The sequence below is a fragment of the Rhineura floridana genome, chromosome 4 (assembly GCF_030035675.1).
Source record: "Rhineura floridana isolate rRhiFlo1 chromosome 4, rRhiFlo1.hap2, whole genome shotgun sequence".
In the NCBI taxonomy this organism is placed as follows: Eukaryota; Metazoa; Chordata; class Lepidosauria; order Squamata; family Rhineuridae; genus Rhineura; species Rhineura floridana.
Genome location: NC_084483.1, coordinates 159,445,013 through 159,464,483, shown reverse-complemented (window position 1 = coordinate 159,464,483; position 19,471 = coordinate 159,445,013). Strand labels below are relative to the sequence as shown.

Here is a 19,471-nt window from a genome sequence, read left to right as displayed (position 1 = left end):
GAGCTCTATCTACAGGACAAACTAGATATTTTAAGTTCATGCATATATACATCAGTTAATTGGTTTGTGGCTGCTGCCTCTTGGCTACAGTTCCCAAGGCACAACTGTAGGATAAGGCAGAATAAATCGTTTTGTGCCTAAAAAAAAATTTAGGGATTGAAAACATGATGTGTTCATAAATAGAATCAGCATACAGAATATGTATACAATTCATCTTACCAAATAATTATAACCTTCCAATTCCTCTGATTTTCTTCTTCAGTTATATTTCCTTGATTCACAGAATAGGTATTTTTGGAGATGTTTTACTTTCAGCATGAGAGAAGGTTTTGTACAAGGTCTAAATCTCTTTCTCTAACTAAAAATGGAGCTTACTTAGTTCCTAGATATACTTCCAGAAATATAGCTGCAAGTGTTTTACTCAAATCAATCAGACTGTCTGCATTACATATCCAGCAGTGATGTGCTGGCAGGTACAATATACAAATAAGCTGCTGAATACATTCTCTACAATGTGCCAAGATTTAATAAATCAAAGGTAGAGACCCTCTCTCTACTGACCAGTTATGAAATTGTTCAGAATTACTGTATCTCTGAAATGGCCACCATTGCCTGCCAATTCACTGTCCATGCAGGGAACTTATCTGATTCTTTCAAACAGCGGGCCACTGGTTTATTATTTATCATAGTTATGTAACGTTGTGTACATGCCGCATCCTTTCTGGTTTTATTACAGCCTGGGGAAAAGCTAGCTATAGATCCCATTTCACAGATGAGAAACTGAAGTTGAAAGAGCAAGTCCACTTCCCCAGGTTATTCCTGTAGCCCAGAGTGAGGAAACTAATATTGTTGGACTCTGGTTCCCATTAATCCAAGCCAACATGGCCAATGGCCAGGGATGATGAGAAACATGTAGTCAATGATTAAGCAGAGATTTCCCAAGTCTCTAACAGACCATAGCGGTTTAGCACCATGTAGGATTTCATCATAATCAACTTCATCCCATGTATATTCTCCATTTGAGATTGCAATTAGGTGATGTATAAGTATGGGCTCTACAAACATCTGGAGCAATTGCTCCCATCAGTCCATCTCCTATTTTATTGTTAATCAGTGCTTGCATAAAATTGCACTGAAATAGATGCATTAGCATTAGCTTGTGTCACATTTTGGCTATATGAACAATTGGGCAACTATATACCCACTTTGCATCTGATGCTGGACACTTTCAACCCAAACAGGCGACTATTTAGCCTTACTTGCTCCTGACGTGGTAAAATCCCACCTTACCACTTAGCACAGGGATGGAGAAAATGTGACCCTCCAGATGTTGTTGAACCCCATCAACTTCATTCAGTATGATGGCCAGGAGTGATGGGAGTTGTAGCCCAACAAAACCTGGTGGGCCACAGGTTTCCCATCTCTTACTGAGCAGAATGATACCAAAGAAGTCTAACAGCTTCCCCTGAGGTAGTGTTGTTATATCTGTATGGTTGATTGGCAGTCCAATAAGAGGACAGGAGATGCTGAGACTTCAAAGATGTGAATCACCAATGCGGGCAATTCACAAAGCATTCACCAAACGGACCTTTAAAACATAAGTACATAAAAGTACACCAATAAACTTGAAAGGTAGTTGCCCTATTTAATGCTAATGACCTTTATCTTATACTTGGTCTCATTTTCATGGACCTGGATTATTATGCATTAGATAGTGGATATTGTTGTGCTATTCTGATGGGAGTAATAGAGTCTCCTTGTCAGAGATAGTGATCAGATAAACTCACCCTGCACTTTTTAAATTCTGACAGTATCTTGCATGTCATCTGACCTTGTACAGATTGCAGCCAACCATCCAAAGATTAATTATAAGGAAATTACCTGAGGAAAGTAACTTAATGCAAGCCTCTGATAATTTATTCTGGAAGCAGGGGAGTCTAGATGCTGGAAGTGAAGTAGCTCTTTGCTTGTTTTAAAGCGTGGGCACCAGATCTCTGTAGCAGACACCACGGCCAAAACCCCTCCTAGACAGCAGAATCTCAAAAACTAGCCACTGTGCTCATGCACAGTGAGAAAATCATGCCTTGCTTTGGCTTAGCATTACAACCGAACCTGAGCTTGTGGTTTGTCTCACTCCTAACAAACCACAAGCTGTAACCAAGTTTTGTTCTTGGCTTACTGCTCTGGCTAGTTTGGGAGACAGAAACCATGAGCCTGAGTTGGAATGTAATGCTAAACCAAACCATGGCTTAACTCCCAGTAGCACAGCGGCAGCAGAAGAGAAGTGAAGCAGCCACTTTTCTCACTGTGCACCAGCATGCTTCGTCTTTCACAGTAAGCCATGATTTGGTTAAAACATGGAAAGTGGACTTCAGGTTCAAAAAAGGAAATCTTATGTTTCCATCGCTTTTGTACTAGGGTGCTGCTGATACTACTGTCGTTTTAAAAAAAAATATCACAGAGATTTGCTCATATAGAAACTTTCAGGAGGCATGAAAAGAAGAAAGGGGGAGGTAGCTAAAAAAGGAGAGGGGGTACATGGTTACCACGTGGTAACTTTCCATGGTGTGCATGTCATCATCCCTTGTTCAGCCAGTCAACAGTATCATCCTTCCAAATACTGAAGAGGATTTTACCACAATTATTTCACACCTTATTAGAAGTCTGAGGAAGGAAGGAAGGAAGGAAGGAAGGAAGGAAGGAAGGAAGGAAGGAAGGAAGGAAGGAAGGAAGGAAGGAAGGGCGAATGGCGGTAAGTTACCACTTAGCAAATGGTCTTCTGTGCATATACACCAAGTTATAATAAGGTTCTTTTTATAAAAAAGAGAAAAAAGACAACATACAGCCTTTTTTAAAAAAGAAAAAAGGTTAATCCAAATATCTCTGTTTAACTGATCAGTGGTTGAAGTTTCAAGGCTAAAAAAAAAACACAACAGAAAGATTCAACAACTTGTTCACCATGTCTAGGAAACTGCTTATCACACTTTAAATTAGAATTCAAGTGCGAGTAGCTCACAATCCCCTTTCCTGATTAAGGAAAGCAAACGCAAACCAAATAACCCAGGAGCAGAACCTCTGTTATATCTTATCAGGGCATCTGACCGGCAATAAAAGGAGGGCCGAGAAGAGAACTTTGATGTTTATGGGTAAAAGAGAGAAAGATCAAGATAACTGCATGCAGTTCTTTTCACTCAAGGTTGCAGCCTTGATTCTTTAACTCTTGGCCGACCACAGAAGATGTGTATGGACAGAAAACAAATGTGTGCAGATGGGAGTTAGTGCTCATCCTGGTACTTTAACAGTAGTTGCCCCTAATGCTGTTATCACCTGACAATATTCCATCACAATGGAAACAAATATGGCTTTCTACTGCACTAGGGATCCTTCCCATTCAGCAAGGCTCCTAACCCCATTCATCTTATTTGATCAGTTCTCTTGTGGCGGGCAGGGTCCTGAGCAATAAAATTATGCATGGCATTGAGAAAGTGGATAGAGAAAAGTTCTTCTCCCTCTCTCATAATACTAGAACTCGTGGACATTCAAAGAAGCTGAATGTTGGAAGATTCAGGACAGACAAAAGGAAGTACTTCTTTACTCAGCGCATAGTTAAACTATGGAATTTGCTCCCACAAGACGCAGTAATGGCCACCAGCTTGGATGGCTTTAAAAGAAGATCAGACAAATTCATGGAGGACAGGGCTATCAATGGCTACTAGCCATGATGGCTGTGCTCTGCCACGCTAGTCAGAGGCAGCATGCTTCTGAAGACCAGTTGCCGGAAGCCTCAGGAGGGGAGAGTGTTCTTGCACTCGGGTCCTGCTGCGGGCTTCCCCCGGGCACCTGGTTGGCCACTGTGAGAACAGGATGCTGGACTAGATGGGCCACTGGCCTGATCCAGCAGGCTCTTCTTATGTTCTTATGTTCAATGGGAACAGTAAGAAAGTGGGGGATGTTCCCATAATACTTTGGATGTTAATTGCCTACAGGTGGGACCTGCAACAACATGTTGCCATGTAGAGTGCTTTTGCTCCCTGTTCCAGTCAGTCAACCTTGCCCTCCTCCAGGATATTCTATTCCATCCCTCCCTCCCAACCAGTTTTTCATTTAATTTCATTTCATGGCCATTGAGCATGCTGAGCCCTCATTAGGTTTGGGAGGAGGGGCTCCTCTCCCGTAGGTTTTCTTTTTTCCTCCTAAAGTTTTTTGTACTTCTGCAGCCCTCAAGGGTCCCCCAAAGCTGCTGATACCTCCTTTTTGTACATGGGCGATGACATTTTGGCTACATAAGCAATAGCACTGATGCTGCCTGAATATTGGAAATAAACAGAATTATGCAATTGTCTGTTGATGGTGATATTACTGAACATCAGACGTGGACTGGGGAAACCTGGGTTCAAATTCCTGCTTAGTCATGAAGCTCTCTGAGTTGCCCTTGCCTAATCACTATCTCACAGGATCATCATCATGAAGATAAATAATGGGATACACCCATGTGCACTGTGCCTCTTGGAGGAAAAGTGTGATGCAGCTATGAGAGAAAGACAGGCAAATGGTTGTGCTTATCCCAAAGAAGATATCCGTTTTTACTGCCTTCCTAGGAGTCCAGGGGCTGTGAACACATAATACATTTAAAATACATTCAAAGCACATTATTTCCTCTCAAAAAATTCTGGGAACTGTAATTTACTTCTCACAGAGCTACAGTTCCCAGCACCCTTAACCAACTACAGTTCCCAGGGTTCTTTGGGGGAAGCTAATGTGATTTAAATGTATAGGGTGTATAGAGCCCATATCCTAGATAAAAGGGAAATTAGATGACATCCTCCTTTTCCTGACTACTTGGTATGCAGGCACAGGAAAGCAGGACACACTGTGTTCCTATTGCTAGGGCATGATACCTCCTTTCAAGTTATTTGTCAGCTATGAGCCGTTCTCGGCCACCTGCTCCCTGTCTGTTAAATGGAAGTAAGATGAACTTCCTGACTAGGTAGGTGGTCAGGAAGGCAGGACACATGGTATTCCTGTTGCTAGGGTATGATGCTTTGTTCAAATTCTTTGTCAGTCATAAGCTCAGCTATGAGCTGCTCTCTACCACCTGCTCCCTATCTGGTCTGTAAAATGAAAGTAAGGACTGAAAGGCATGGTAAAGCACTTGGTGCAATAAAAGTAGCATACATTCACATTTTTTAAAAATGAATTGACTCATCTTTAAGAAATGCTTTGCCATTTTCACTGTAAGAAACCCAGGAACAGATTTTTATTCTTTGCAGCAGAACATGTATTGAGCACTACATTTCCAAAGATCTGAGGACTGAGCAAAAATGAATAGTAGGTAAAATCGGATCATTTGTTTCAACTGGGGTCTGATGGCAGTCATGGGCTGAGGAAAGGCCAAGACATTTAAGCTGAATCCCAACAAGAAGGAGGTGCTGTTGGTGGGTGGCTGTTGTGTCTGATATTTGGAAGGATGACTGTCCTAGATGGGGTTTCCCTTCCTCTGAAGGAACAGGTTCATAGCTTGAAGGTATTCCTTGATTGTACATTGTCACTGGAACCCATGTGGCATCAGTGGCAAGGAGTGTCTATTTTCAACTGCAGCTGGTGCACCAGTTACAACCATTCCTCAACTGGGATAGCTTAGCAACAGATACCTACTGCTTTGGTCACCTCATGTCTGCATTACTGTACCATACTCTGTGTTGGGGTACCTCTAACACATTATACTTGAGGAAGATGGTCCAGAATGCAGCCATCAGGATTATGAGCAGTGCCTCTGTTTAGGACTATGTAACACCAGCCCTGTGAGAACCCCATGGGCTGCCAAAATGCTACCAGACCTAATTCATGGTTCTGTCACTAACGTACAAAGCCCTGAATTGCTCGGATCCCAAGTATTTGAAGGACTCCTGCTGAGCCTAATTTGCCCTTGTGCTAGAGTATACCCATGCCTGACCTAGAGGTTTGCAGAAGTACAAAATAACTTCAGCCAAAAAAAGCATGTAAGGGAGGGAAGCTCCAGAAACAGCCCAGTGAGCCAGTCAGGACTGAGCATATTCAGTGCTCCCAGAATGGTAACTGACCGTTGTGTTCAGATGGGGGAAAACCATAAAGTGGGTGGGAGAGGGAATAGATGGAATATCATGGGAAAGGAGGACACTAAACTCAAAACATGCAACTGAAAAAAAAATTATTTGGTTTTGTGTATTTCAGCTGTGAAAAGAGATTGGTTGCGTCTAGCTGACGGAAACAGCTGCAAGCTAATTTCATCTTCTCATGGTTAATGGAATCCTCCATGACACTGCTGAAGTGATAGCACCACCTCTAACAGCCGGGTCATGCATTCATGCTATGTAGCCTATTCAGCAATCCCAACATCTCTAGTGCCTCTTACCATATTGTTCCAGAGTCCTACTCCTAGAGCAGCAAATTTCTTTTCTAGGACTGGGGTCTTTTTTGTGGAATAGTTATTATCTTGCCTGGTCTGTAAGAGAAAGAATTTTTGAACAGAACATTATTGAATGACGGTTATGTGCTCACAAGCGAAGTCAGACATGAAAATAAACACCCAGTTTAAAAAGTCTGTTTATAAAATAATCAGTGGAGAAAGGATGGGAAGCAGTGGGGATTGGTGGCTCCAATGTCAGCGGGGCAATGAATCCACTCCAAGTGTTGGTCTGAACTTTCAATGAGCTGTCCAAGGTGCTTACCCTATTTTGGTTTCAGCACCTTGGGCAGCTCCTTGAAAGTTCAGACCTGGACTGGATTCCCTGCCCCACAGACATCAGAGCCACTAGTCTCCACTGAGGGGAAGGACACCTTAGGCCACAAGCAGTCAATGTGGTGCACTCTAGATATTGTTGGACTCCATTTCCAATCAGCCCTAGCCAGCATATGGCACCTGGGAGTCAGTGGTTTTGTTTTCAATACTTTATAAGTTGTCATAAAAAGAGGAGGGCTGTAGTTTACTAGTAGAGTACATGTTTTGCCTGCAGAAGGTCCCAGGTTTAATCCTTGGCTTCTCCACATAGGACTAGAAAAGACCCCTGGCTAAAACCCTGGAAAGCCACTGCCAATCAATACAGACAATCCTGAGTTAGATGGACCAATGATTTGACTCAGCACAAAGCAGTTTCTTATATTCAATTTATGTTAAAGGTGAGGAATGGAGCAAAATAGTTTGCTGTTTTCCATGTTCTCTTTTGCATATGAAGAAAATAAATTCCACTTGTTTGCATTGATTTGATCTCTGCCACATGCAAAACTGATTTCCTTTATAGGACCAAGTTCATCTGACTATGTGGTATCCTCTGATCACTTTTCTCAAAGTAGGGGTGATTTTTCTGGGACCACCAAGTATGACCCAGAAGAAAAACCACAGTCACAGCTCACACTCACTGTTGCAAAAGGCATATTTACTTCTTGGAGAGGAGTCTGGAGAACCACAGTGAAATCATCTTTCAGGTCATACTTCCTAGATGTTAGCAGATTTTCCAAAGCATCCTACACAGAAGGATAAACAATCAATTAACAGGATGAGTTCTGTTCCATAACTACAGAGAACATAGCACAATGCACAGATTTGTCCATGGCTTAAATTAATTTCAAAGCTATCTCTACTGCTAATAAACCAGAATAATCAAATTATACAGTCAAAACACAAAAGTAATTCCACAAAAAAGCATCTTATGCAACCATCAGGAAATGGCCCAGCAGCTGTAAGACGAATTGCATAATGCCATTTTCTTAGAAAAAGCAGAAGCCAAGTGAGGTAATTAGATCTCATGCTAGCCCCTCCATACCCTGGATAAATCTCAGAAACAAGCACATCCCAGCTAGCTAACAGTATTATGGCCACCTCCTAAATATTCTGGTATACTTTAACTGGAGATGCAACATAATTAACCAGTTTGGCAACAGAGCTTTCGTTTGCTATAGCTAGAACAGCATATTTCCTCAACTCTCCACTTTGCAATTTCTGTAAGTTTTCTGTAATTTGAAAAGTTGAGGATTTCAGCCTTCAGTTATCACTAGAATATGGAGGGTGGTTGTTTTTCCTCTGGAAGCGATAAAAAGGTGGTGAAATATTTATTAAATTATTTAGACCACCAAGAATTGCTCATGAACATGATAAGAGCTAAAGTTGCATGAGTGTACTTTAGTGAGAGCCAGCAAGGTCCAGCATGAGCGAAGCTGAGACCCTTGCAGGTGGAAGCACTCACATTCAAACAAGTTAATTTTAGGTCCTAGTTTCTCTTTGTAGCTTTACTGTGGAAACCACTTTGCTTGCTTGTTTGCTCTGTGGGCATATATTATAGAATCATAGAATCATAGAGTTGGAGGGGCCTTGTAGGCCACTGAGTCCAACCCCCTGCTCACAGCAGGAAATCCACAGCTAGAGCATCTCCCGCAGATAGCTGTCCAGCCTCTGCTTGAAGACATCCAGCGAAGGGGATCCCACCACCTCCCTAGGCAGTCGGTTCCATTGCCGAACTGCCCTTACTGTCAAGAAGTTCCTTCTAATGTCCAATTGTTTTGTTTTATTCCTGCTTCACACAATGAGGTTGTAAACTAGTAGCCAGATCACAGCTTTTCTATTAGCCGCACCTGGAGGGGGAACAGGTTGATCTGTCGATCAGTTGCGAAATCTCTTTGAAGCTGATTAAAAAAAAAAATACACACTCAAGCAGCTCCCATCAGGTTTTACAGTAAAAAGGGGCGGGGTTTGACTAGCAGTGGGTACCCCCATTTTCAGAAGAAAGAGGTGGAGATGTACTGGAACCAGCAGAACAGTGCTGCCTCATTTTGCTTTGCAATCGAAACTTCAGTTGCATTGGTTTAAAATGGGAAAATCACAATGCATCTGTAACATTTACATTTTTGAACAGAATGTTCAGGGATGGCAGACCCTTCTGAAGGGATGAAAAATTTAGAGAATTGTGTCTGGGGGGAGTGTTTGTTTGTTCGTTTGGTTGGTTTGGTTTTTTGTTACTTTGGTGAGCAGGAGGAGGAAAAGAAGTGCCACAATTAAGTGAAACAGAGGAGATAGGCTCTAGAAGAAAATTTTTATTTTGCTCAACACATTTCAGAGTCAAAACTCCTTTGTCAGGAGCTGTAAGTTCCTTGGACCTCCATGAAAAAAAAAATCTTGTTCTGAAAGCCTAAACTCCAAGCAGCTAGGAGCCTATAAAATAGCATCTTTTTTCTTCCTGTGTCTCTGCTAGGATTGGGATCTGCATTACGTTGCCAGTTTTATTTTCGCACCATTGAATTTCCTTCCAGCACCGCTTCGTAAGGGATCAATGTTCACTATTTGCGGTAAATACCAATTCAAGGTGTTTTTTGTGTGAAAATGTTAATATTGATATTTTTTAAATTACTGTTTTTCATAGATTTTTTTAAAATATTGACATTTTGAGGAAAATATTGGAATAAACATTGATATTTTTGAAGCGAATTTTTAAAAAAAATTCACTTCAGCCACAAAAAACCACTAGAAATAAACCTAATCTATGAGGACAAAAAAAGCACGAACAGATAGGAAATCTGGTGTCAAATTTCAATTTTGCAAAATTCAAGCACATCCCTAGTCTCCACAATGAATAATGCTGTCTGGGTGATTTGACTCTGGAACACATGGAGCAAAATAAACATCTGCTTCAGCACCACAGCCTGTTTCCTCTCTGTCTCACTTTTCACTTTGGAGAATTTCAAAAAGGTTCTCCTGCCCTGCCACCTGTTTGGGGGCTTTTGTTTTGTTTTGTTTTGAATTAAGTCATGAACCACGAGCCATAAACCAAGAAAATACCTCTGTTACAGATTGTGGTTAGCAGGGCCGGTCCCAAGCATGCCGGGGCCCTTGGGCATCAGCTTGCCCCAGGCCCTGGCGTGTGCACATGTGTGTGTGTGCACGTGTGTGTGTGTGTGTGTGTGTGTGTGTGTGTGTGTGTGCGTGCGTGGGCCCTCCCATGCCCCCACCTCCCTGTCTCCACTCCCCCCACGTCCCCCCACCTACCTGTCTCCGTTTCCCCTTCCCCTGGAGCTACAGGGGCCCCTGAGGGACCCCTCCACTCCCCTTCTGTAATCCACAGCAACAGCTGTGGATCGTAGGGCAGGAACTTCCGCCTGCCCACCATTCCCTCACCCCACCTACCTATCTCCTGTCTTTTAGCATTGCCATTAACCAAGATGGCGGCCACGGTTTCCCTAAGGGGATGAAGCCTCTGCCACCATCTTGGTTGATGGCACGCATGCGTGCTATGCGTGCGTACTCTGCCATCAACCAAGATGGCGGCAGGGGCTTCAGCACCTTAGGGAAACCTCGGCCGCCATTTTCATTAAGGGCAATGCTAAAAGGCAGGAAACAGGTAGGTGGGACGAGGGAATGGTGGGCAGGTGGAAGCTCCTGCCCTGCAATCTGTGGCTGTTGCCGTGGATCACAGAAGGGGAGCGGAGGGAGGCCCTCGGGCCAGTGCCCCACCTGGCTGCCCTTTAGAACTGGCCTTGGTGGTTAGGCTGGAGAGAACTAAGCCAAAAACCCAGGTTCAGATGACATGGGAAGCCATGTAATGACTTAACTCAGTGTGACACAGGGGAGGTGCAAAGTGGCTGCATGCTCCTCCCCAGGAGCCTACAAGTTTGCACATTTGCCTAACCTAAGCCATGGTTTGGCTCAAGCATGACATGAAAACCAGACCCATTTATTAAAGGTGAATGCAATCAAGATTTTATAGCACCAGGCAAACCTCTTTAAAAGGGCTGTGTAGCTGATAAATAGCAGTTGTAGACAACATGTGCATAAGAGGGGCCTCGGGGATTGCACTCAATGTTGAGCAATAGTTACTTTACATGACCATTAAATGTTTATGTGGCTTTAATAGGTAAGGTGAGCAGGGTTGTTAGTAGTTTCTTCCATTTCCAGTGTCTTTCCCCACCTCCTCCCCAACATCATGGCTGCTATCCTCTTGCCCCTTACCAAACATCTGTCCCTTCTCCAGAATCCAGCTATGTTCCTTCCTCATACCATCCTCTAAAGAAGGGGCGTGCCCAGTGGTGGAGCACACGCTTTGCCCAGTCCTTGGCATCTCCAAGCAAAGCTGGGAAAGACTCTTATCTGCCAGTCAATGTAGGCAATATTGAGCTAGGGGGGGCAACACTTGGACTCGATAGAAGGCAGCTTTCGAAAGGGATTTCTATCTCTTCAGTTGCTGACACAAAATTCCATTTCTAATGAAATCATGAAGTCAGCATGCCCTATGCAAACTTGACAGATTTACTCAACTTACATCACTGATAGATTTAGTCTGAAAGCAAAGGGGAGGTTTGTACATGATTTACTTTCCAGGACCCGCAGTGAACAAGCACTGTTCCTAAAAGGTGTAGACACACAGGAATCTACACTGAGATTACTGGGCTGGACAGAAGTGATTCTGGGCCAACACACATAACCATCAGTTTGTGGTAGCTGCTTGCTGGGGGTGGGGGAGGACTACATTTATTTATTGTAAGTTCCTTTGAAGAAGAATGTGATATAAATGTGAAACAGATATGAGATACCAAAAATATTTTATGTCAAATTAATTTTTGAACAAAAATATAGAAATGAATGCAAGTCTCTCGTCACTTAACCCCAATATGATGCTCACCTGATAGGACCATCTCCATACAACATCCTCCAGTCTGGAACAATCACTGGAACAAATGCATAGCTTAAGAAAAATGTCCCTAGAAAACAGCAAAAGCAAAGCAAAATTAAAAAATTAAAAATGCTGTAGGCCCTTCACAAACATACAGCCTGTTAAAACAGGGAGAGGAAAGATTCACAGTGTGGTTCTCATGCATTTTAGAAACGTGTATATTTCTTAGTCGGCTATCTTTCTGTTGTTGTTGAAGTCCTGACACTTCTAGATCCCGTGATACACATAAGCCATTAAATATGATCCAATATGCTATATTCAATACACATCACATTTGATAGGTCACAGACTATAGTGTATGAAATGGTCACATTCCCTGAAATCTAAGCTATAGAATCAAAGTTAACTTATATTAAATTTAAATTTAATTGAAAAAGTAATCCTTGGGAAGTGAGGATGTCCTTCCATAATGATAATCTTCAGAACTTAAGAAGTGCATTTGGTATTCAAGTGCCAAAGGAATTCCAAAGATGAATATTTGAAACATAGTTTAAATATAGGAGGGTAGCTCTTGACATTTGAAGAAACATCTTGACGGTAAGAGTAGTTCAACAATGGAACCAATTACCTAGAGGGGTGAGCAGGCTCTCCCACACTGATAGCCTTCAAGCAGAGGCTAGTATACAGCCATCCATTGGGATGCTTTAGATCTGGGTTTCTTGCACTGACTGAGCAAGGGACTGGACTAGATGGCCTACAAGCTCCCATTCCAGTTCCATGAAAATCTCTCTCTTTCTCCTTCTCCAATTTAGAATCTGACATACGAAAATCATTTTTTAATTTCCCAGATCAAAACATTCCCAAATCAGACATCAGTGTGACGTGCTTTCCCCTGACTACAGTAGGGCCCCGCTTACCGGCGCTTCGCTTCCCAGTGTTCCGCTAATGTGGCGGCTTTCATTCCCCGTTTTAAAGCCGCTTTTGCACGACGCGCCCCATTATACTCAATGGGGTTCCGCTTTACAGCGATTTCTGCTTTATGGCGATTTCCACTTTACGGTGGGGGTCCGGAACGGAACTTGCCACATAAGCGGGGCCCACCTGTGTGGTGAAAGACTTCAGAAGTCTACAAATGTTATTTCTAACATTCTAAATAGTAATGCTCTTATGTCACTTACTAGGCAGAGACACACATTGTTCTGTGTCCATCTGTAGTGGATGGTGGAGTGGGGCAGCAGTGCTTACCTGAGCTCCTGGTCGCTGCTACTTACTGCTGCCAGGAGGGAAAGTGGGAGATGGAAGATGGCGGGACGTTAGCACTATGCAATGATACTGGCAGGAGCACCATGTTGGGCCCACCAGGATGGTTGAACAGAGCTGACCTCCCAGCTACCTTGCCCCTCCCACTCTCCCTTCTGGTAAGGAGCAGCAACCCACCTGCCAAATAACTAGAATCTGTTAATTAACATGGAGATGATGACATACAGTATGGTGATTGGGGGAAAAAGCTGATTCACCTCAGTTCAGCAAAATGGCCCAAGTAAGGCCAAAGGGGAAGACTTCCCACAGGTCATAATTTCCAGCAGCCTAGTTTGGAAGTTGCGATTAGTTGAGCTGATGGAATTTTGGCAGATCAAGGTGAAAACTTTCACAAGTGTAGTCAAGATTACTATTGATTTGGTATACAGTACAGCAATCTTTTTATAACTATGTCACAAAATGCCTCTGGAGAAAAATGACCACTTCATGCTGAGGAACACAAGGATACCTCTTGGCTCATAAACCGCTAAAAGAAAATTTGATTTACCTGACGTAATTTTGATCACTGTGTGGAAGATGTAAGAATGTGAGCAGAGGAGAATCCACCAGGTTTACAAAGGCTTTGGGCACCTACAGTGATAAAAATATTTGATTAGAAAAACTAGCAATTGTGATTTGTTCACTTCAATATTTTTCTTAAATTATTGCACCCCTGGAATCCCAAACTAGTGCTGTGCTAAAACCTCCTCCTACATTTCCCCTCTATAATTCCCCATCATTAATGAGAAAAGAACTTTCATTAGAAAATTATCAAGAGGGAGAGAAAAATTCAGTGAAATTCTGAAAGATAAGTTGCAGGGTTTTGATGCCTTATTTTGAGGTAGCTGAGAGATGTTTGTGAGTGTCCTTTCTTTCATTCTACAAGTCCATCTCACCAGTGGCAGTAGCAGCCAGTGGTGAGGGCGGGGCGGCATCACTGACCTGACTTCCCAATGCCGCACATCACTGCCAGTTACCGAGAAGGAGAGGAGGAAAGCAGTGGGGAGCTTGGCATGGTGTAGGTGCAGTGGCAGAGCCAATCTGCATTTTATACACATTTTGTCTAATGTACACACTTTAAACACATTTTTTGGGTTTGGGAACTGCACTACAAAATCCAAAGAAGTGTGAATTTCAAAGGATACCTGCATTTTGGATCATGTATTGTTTCGTGTGAATTAGATAACCACCCCCACAAAACCCTAGCTACAAGAAGGCTTTACTATTTGGTGTCCCAGCACCTTAGACTGCAATTTTATATGCACTATCCAGAGAGTAAGTGCCACTGAATTCAGTGAGGTTTAGTTCTCAGCAGACATGTATAAAACTGCACTGCACATGTTTTGACAAGTTTCGAACACAAGAAGAGCCTTGCTGGATCAGACCAAAAGACCATTTAGCCCAGCATTCTCTTCTCACAGTGGCCAACCAGATGCCTATAGGAAGCCTATAAGCAGGACACAAGTGCAAGAGGACTCTCTCACTTATGATCTCCCGCAACAAGTAATGGCATACTGCTTATGATACAGGAGATAATATATAGCCATCATAACTAGTAGACATTGATACATTATCTTCCATGAAATTGTCTAATTCCTCTTTAATGCTGTCCAAGCTGGAGGCTGTCACTGTATCTTGTGGTTAGCATTCTTTTTAGTATGAGGAAAATGAACTCCATAGAAGAGAAAGAAAAACTTAGCTTAGCTATGGAGGTTATGGCCCACTCAGTCGCTGATAAATGAAGAGATATAGATTACATTCCTAAAACAGTGAGATAAAGGCCTAAAGATATAGCATTGATTAATGTGCATTGAGCACTGGTGTGGTCTGCAACTCTGGCTGTGTGTGCACACATTCACAGATATGCAAACATGCATGTAAGCTTCATGGAGAGACACAGGAACAAACGTTGGGCATTCTCATCATATGTTCCTGTGGAGTCTATACTGTATGGTGAAATGATATAAACAGCAATAGTCTCTAGGCTTGATGATGGAGATGAAATAATGCAAATAGTAATCCCCAAAGAGTATGTGGCATCTAGATCAGGAAAACAGCATGACCCCACTTCCTTTTCTCAAACTCTCTATGCACACAGAGAGAGTCTCATTTCAACAATAGCACTGAAACTATAGATGCCATTCAGTAGGACCAAATTACGCAACCAGCTCAGGCATTTCAGACATTCCAGTGGTTTATGTTTTAAATATTGGAAGGATTCTGGATTTTAAACTCTGCTGCTATTACATTGCTATTTTAATAGATATTTAATTGTGTTTGTTTCCTATAAATGTGAATTTAGTTGTATATTTTATTGATAGATATTATGAAGGGCATATAATAAAAAACCAAACTAATACATTTGAATCAGGTATTGTAAGGGTTTTAAATCTGAGAAGTTGCTCTTACTTCTTCATATAAAAAATCCAAGACTCCTTCAAGTTGTTTCATGCTGTTAAGGTGGGAAGTTGCCTGTTGAAAGTGAAAAAAATTATGTCAGAGTGGATGAGGATGCGATCATTCCTTTTATCCCAGACAAAATGGTTCATAACAACACCTGTCCCCTGTATCCGTCCTCTCATAAACACCAAGGTGTGAATGAATCAAGGATGGCAACTCCAGACAGAACAGCTTGTGTGGGAGGTAGGGCTACATCCTTTAAAAATGAGAGAACACAGACTGATCTTATGTAGAACTAAAATATACCCACCATCTCTGATGTTGGAATCTGAGGTTTTTATATATCATAAAAGGTCCCTAGATTGGCCCCAAATGGAAAAGCCCAGGGGCAATATTGTGATCCATATTCTTTAGAAGGAAGCAATTGAGAAGTGAACAGACAATTAACTTTACACTAGGCTTTCTTCAAACCTGATTAATCACTAGATGACTATCCCATAGCAAGTAGTTTGAGGATTGCATTCTTAGGTATTTTGGAGAATGGAAGGGGAACTATTGCCTTTCAAATATTCATATACCATTATCACCTCTGCATACTTCAAACAAAGTAATTTGCAGAGAGTTGATTAAAGCCCTGAGGACAGAATGATTCAGAGCTTACTATTTGCAGAGATTTTTTTTTAAAATAATACAGATAATTTGGTGCAATATGCACACCACAGGAGAGAAAGAGAGAGAGAGAGAGAGAGAGAGAATCCTACTTTCTTTGGAAGAATTTTTATGGGCCAAGTATAAATAGCATGTATAGCTTTGGCAGGGAGAAAAAATAGACCAGAGGCAAAAGAAACTGCATACCTGCATTTGGTTTGAATAATGTCCAAATAGGGCATGTGTGAAGTTGATTAATAGTGAGGAAAAAGAAAAAGGCTTATAAGATCAAGGACAGAGCAAAAGAATTCCCCCTAAATGCTTTAACCGCTCAGTACAGTAGGCAAAGGAAAACATACAGAAGCATCAGAAAGAAAACATTAAGGTAAATATACAACCATAAATGTGACCATCTGTGGGTGGTTGACACCACTGAACAATACATGGTTGCTGATATATTTATTATAAACATATAAACCACATTCTTCTCTCCAAGCAGAGATGTTCAAAGTTGCTAACCAAAGCATACAAAAGAAAACAAATATCCAATCATTAAAATGCAATAAATGCAACAAAAAATACACTAAGATTTAAAACAACATGAAATACAGGCAAAGAGGAAGGCTGCAATCCAATACATGTCTGGATCCATTTCAGTCGGGCTTCAGGCCTGGACATGGGACTGAAACAGCCTTGGTCGCCTTGGTGGATGATATGAGGAGAGTGTTGGATAGGGGTGAATGCACCTTCCTTGTCCTCCTGGATCTCTCAGCATGGCCACTGGATTGGGCTGATGGGAGTTGTAGTTTTAAAAAAGTAACTTTTCCAAGCTCTGGGTATCCCTTTGGACCAATTGGAGGGGTTAGGCATAGGGGGCACTGTTTTGCAGTGGTTCCATTCCTTCCTTTCTGATAGGTACCAAAGAGTAGCACTGGGGGATGAGGTTTCGGACCCTTGGCCTCTCACTTGTGGGGTGCCACAGGGCTCCATCCTCTCCCCGATGCTATTTAACATCTATATAAAGCCGCTGGGGGCTATCATCAGGAGATTTGGGCTGCAGTGTCACCAATATGCAGATGACACGCAGCTCTATCTCTCATTTAAATCTTCACTGAGGTTGGCTCTAGAAACCCTGTCCAAGTGCCTGGAGTTGGTGAGTGGCTGGATGGGAAGGAATAAACTGAAACTGAACCCTGACAAAACTGAGGTACTGTTCGTGGGAGACAAGGGAAGGTTAGGGGACTTGGACCTGGTGCTCAATGGGGTACAACTGCCCCTAAAAGACCAGGTCCGCAGCCTCGGGGTCATTCTTGACTCCCAACTGTCCATGGAAGCTCAGGTTTCGGCTGTGAGCCAGGCAGCACTGTATCAACTCCATCTGACCTTTAAATCCCTACACGGTTTCGGCCCAGCCTATCTGAAGGAGCGCCTCCAGCATCATCAGCTATGCTGCCTAACAAGATTGGCCTCAAAAGACCTCTCTATCCCACCAGTTGCAACAGCTAGACTGGTGAGGACTAGAGAAAGGGCTTTTTCAATTGTGGCCCCCACCCTATGGAACTCCCTTCCAAATGATCTCCGCCAGGCCCCCTCTACAATGAGTTTCCGCCGGGCCGTGAAGACCTGGCTCTTCAGGCAGGCCTTTGGGGTGGGCTAGATTTTAACATCATTGCTTTTAGATTTTAATGTTATTGTATTGATGTGTCATTTTGTGCTATTTTGCTTATTTTGTACATCGCCCAGAGTGACTGGTTAGCCAGCCAGATGGGGGACTAAGAAATCCAATATTTATTATTTATTTATTCAACTTTTATACCGCCCGACTAGCAATAGCTCTCTGGGCGGTGAACACAAGAATTGAATTAAATTACTCAGAAGTAAGCTCCATTACGTTGCATTAAGTGTGTATTGAATTGCAGCTAAAGCCAGTAGAACCTCTTGGGTCAAGAAGGCTCTGGTCTTAGTGGACTTAAGATGAACCTTGGGTATATACAGCACCACTAAGAGCGAGTGTTGCAGGGAAGGTCTGAAGGCTACTTGGTGAGTTATATTTGAGATGAGAATTGAACGAAGAACTTCCAGGCTCACAGCTTATACTCTTAGGCTGCAATCCAATGCATGTCTACTCAGCAGTAAGCTCCATTGGGTTCAATGGAACTTACTCCCAGGTAAGTGTGTATTGGATTGCAGTCTTAGCTTCTAAGTTACATGATCTGACAATCTGACCTTGATTAAATGCAAGTATACCATCCTAGAATACTGGCTAACTTGGCACAAGGAGAACTGAGCCAAGGTACACTGTTTAATACCTTTTAATGGTAAGACATAGGGAAAGAAGGCTAGGCTTTTTTTAAAAAAATGGCATGTACATTCTGGAAAAAACTAAAACAATAAAGAGTCTTGCAGTACCTTAAAAATTAATGTGTTGCGGCACAAGCTTTCGTAGAGCTAAGACTTATCCATCATTACAAAAACGTCCCACAATTTAATCCAATTTAATGGCAACAAAAAGGGGGGGGGGAAGAAGGCTAGAATTTTTTACAGAAAGGATCTTGTACATTCTCGAAAAAGATAAACAAGGAATCTAATAGCTCCTTAAAGATTTAACTAATTTATAATGGTATAAACTGTCATGGAGCTGAGAGCAATCCACAATAACATCAACGACCCATTACTATTATTCCATATTGTTGGATGCAAATCTTTGGTCTGTTTGCCAAGTCAAAACATGAGACTCTTACCTGAGAGATGGAGGCCTGGAAGGGACATGGATGAAAAACTGTAATAAGCTTCCAGTCATTGTGGTAATCCATCCACTGGGGGGGGGGAAGCACAAGGAAAAATAGCTGTCACATTGCAGGTTAATGAGCAAAGACTCAAGTGGTAGAAACACAATCACTGTTCTCCTGGTTCCAGTGTGTCTCCTCTCTTCTGAAAACGGGCACATAATGCTAGTCAAACCCCACCCGTTTTTACTGTAAAACCTGGTGGGATTAGCTTGAGTGCATTTTATAAAAAAAAATCAGCTTCAAAGAGATTTTGCATCTGATCAGCAGATCAGCCTGTTCCCCCTCCAAGTGTGGCTAATGGAAACACTTTGATCCCATTCATACAGCGGGTTATGTTCCGGACCCCCGCTGTAAAGCGAAAACCGCTGTAACCCATTGAATAAAATGGAGCGCGATGCCCCAAAACCGCCGTAAAAGAGGAACAAGCACCGTATGAGTGGGGCTTTAGTCTAATTGCATCTAATTGAGACTACTGTATTAGCGAAGCGCTGTAAAGCGAAGCGCTGTAAAGTGGGGCCCTACTGTTGTGTGTTCACAGCCAAGGTATGTATTGTCCATCAGTCCTTGGTCTTTTAGCCTAGGGTTGGGCAGAAGGTAGATTGGGACTGGCAGGAGCTTGGCAAAGTTTTCTAATTCTCAACTGTTTAACAATAGCAACAACAAAAAGGTTTCTGTCCTCTGCCTCTAGATTATGCTATTAAA

The 19,471-nt window shown here is 42.4% G+C and overlaps 1 protein-coding gene across 7 annotated transcripts in view; it reads right to left on the bottom strand.

Annotated features, from left to right (window-relative positions):
- PLB1 (phospholipase B1) overlaps positions 1-19,471 on the bottom strand; it is a 188,027-nt gene that overhangs the window by 128,215 nt on the left and 40,341 nt on the right. For 6 of the 7 annotated variants that reach the window (XM_061624944.1, XM_061624951.1, XM_061624950.1 and 3 more), the window contains 6 exons: positions 18,722-18,796; positions 15,342-15,404; positions 13,441-13,523; positions 11,643-11,721; positions 7,396-7,500; positions 6,392-6,481 (listed from right to left, as the gene is read on the bottom strand). In XM_061624944.1, the coding sequence (XP_061480928.1) occupies positions 6,392-6,481; positions 7,396-7,500; positions 11,643-11,721; positions 13,441-13,523; positions 15,342-15,404; positions 18,722-18,796 (495 nt within the window). The remainder of the gene's footprint in view (positions 1-6,391; positions 6,482-7,395; positions 7,501-11,642; positions 11,722-13,440; positions 13,524-15,341; positions 15,405-18,721; positions 18,797-19,471) is intronic. The other variant, XM_061624949.1, reaches the window with a different exon arrangement.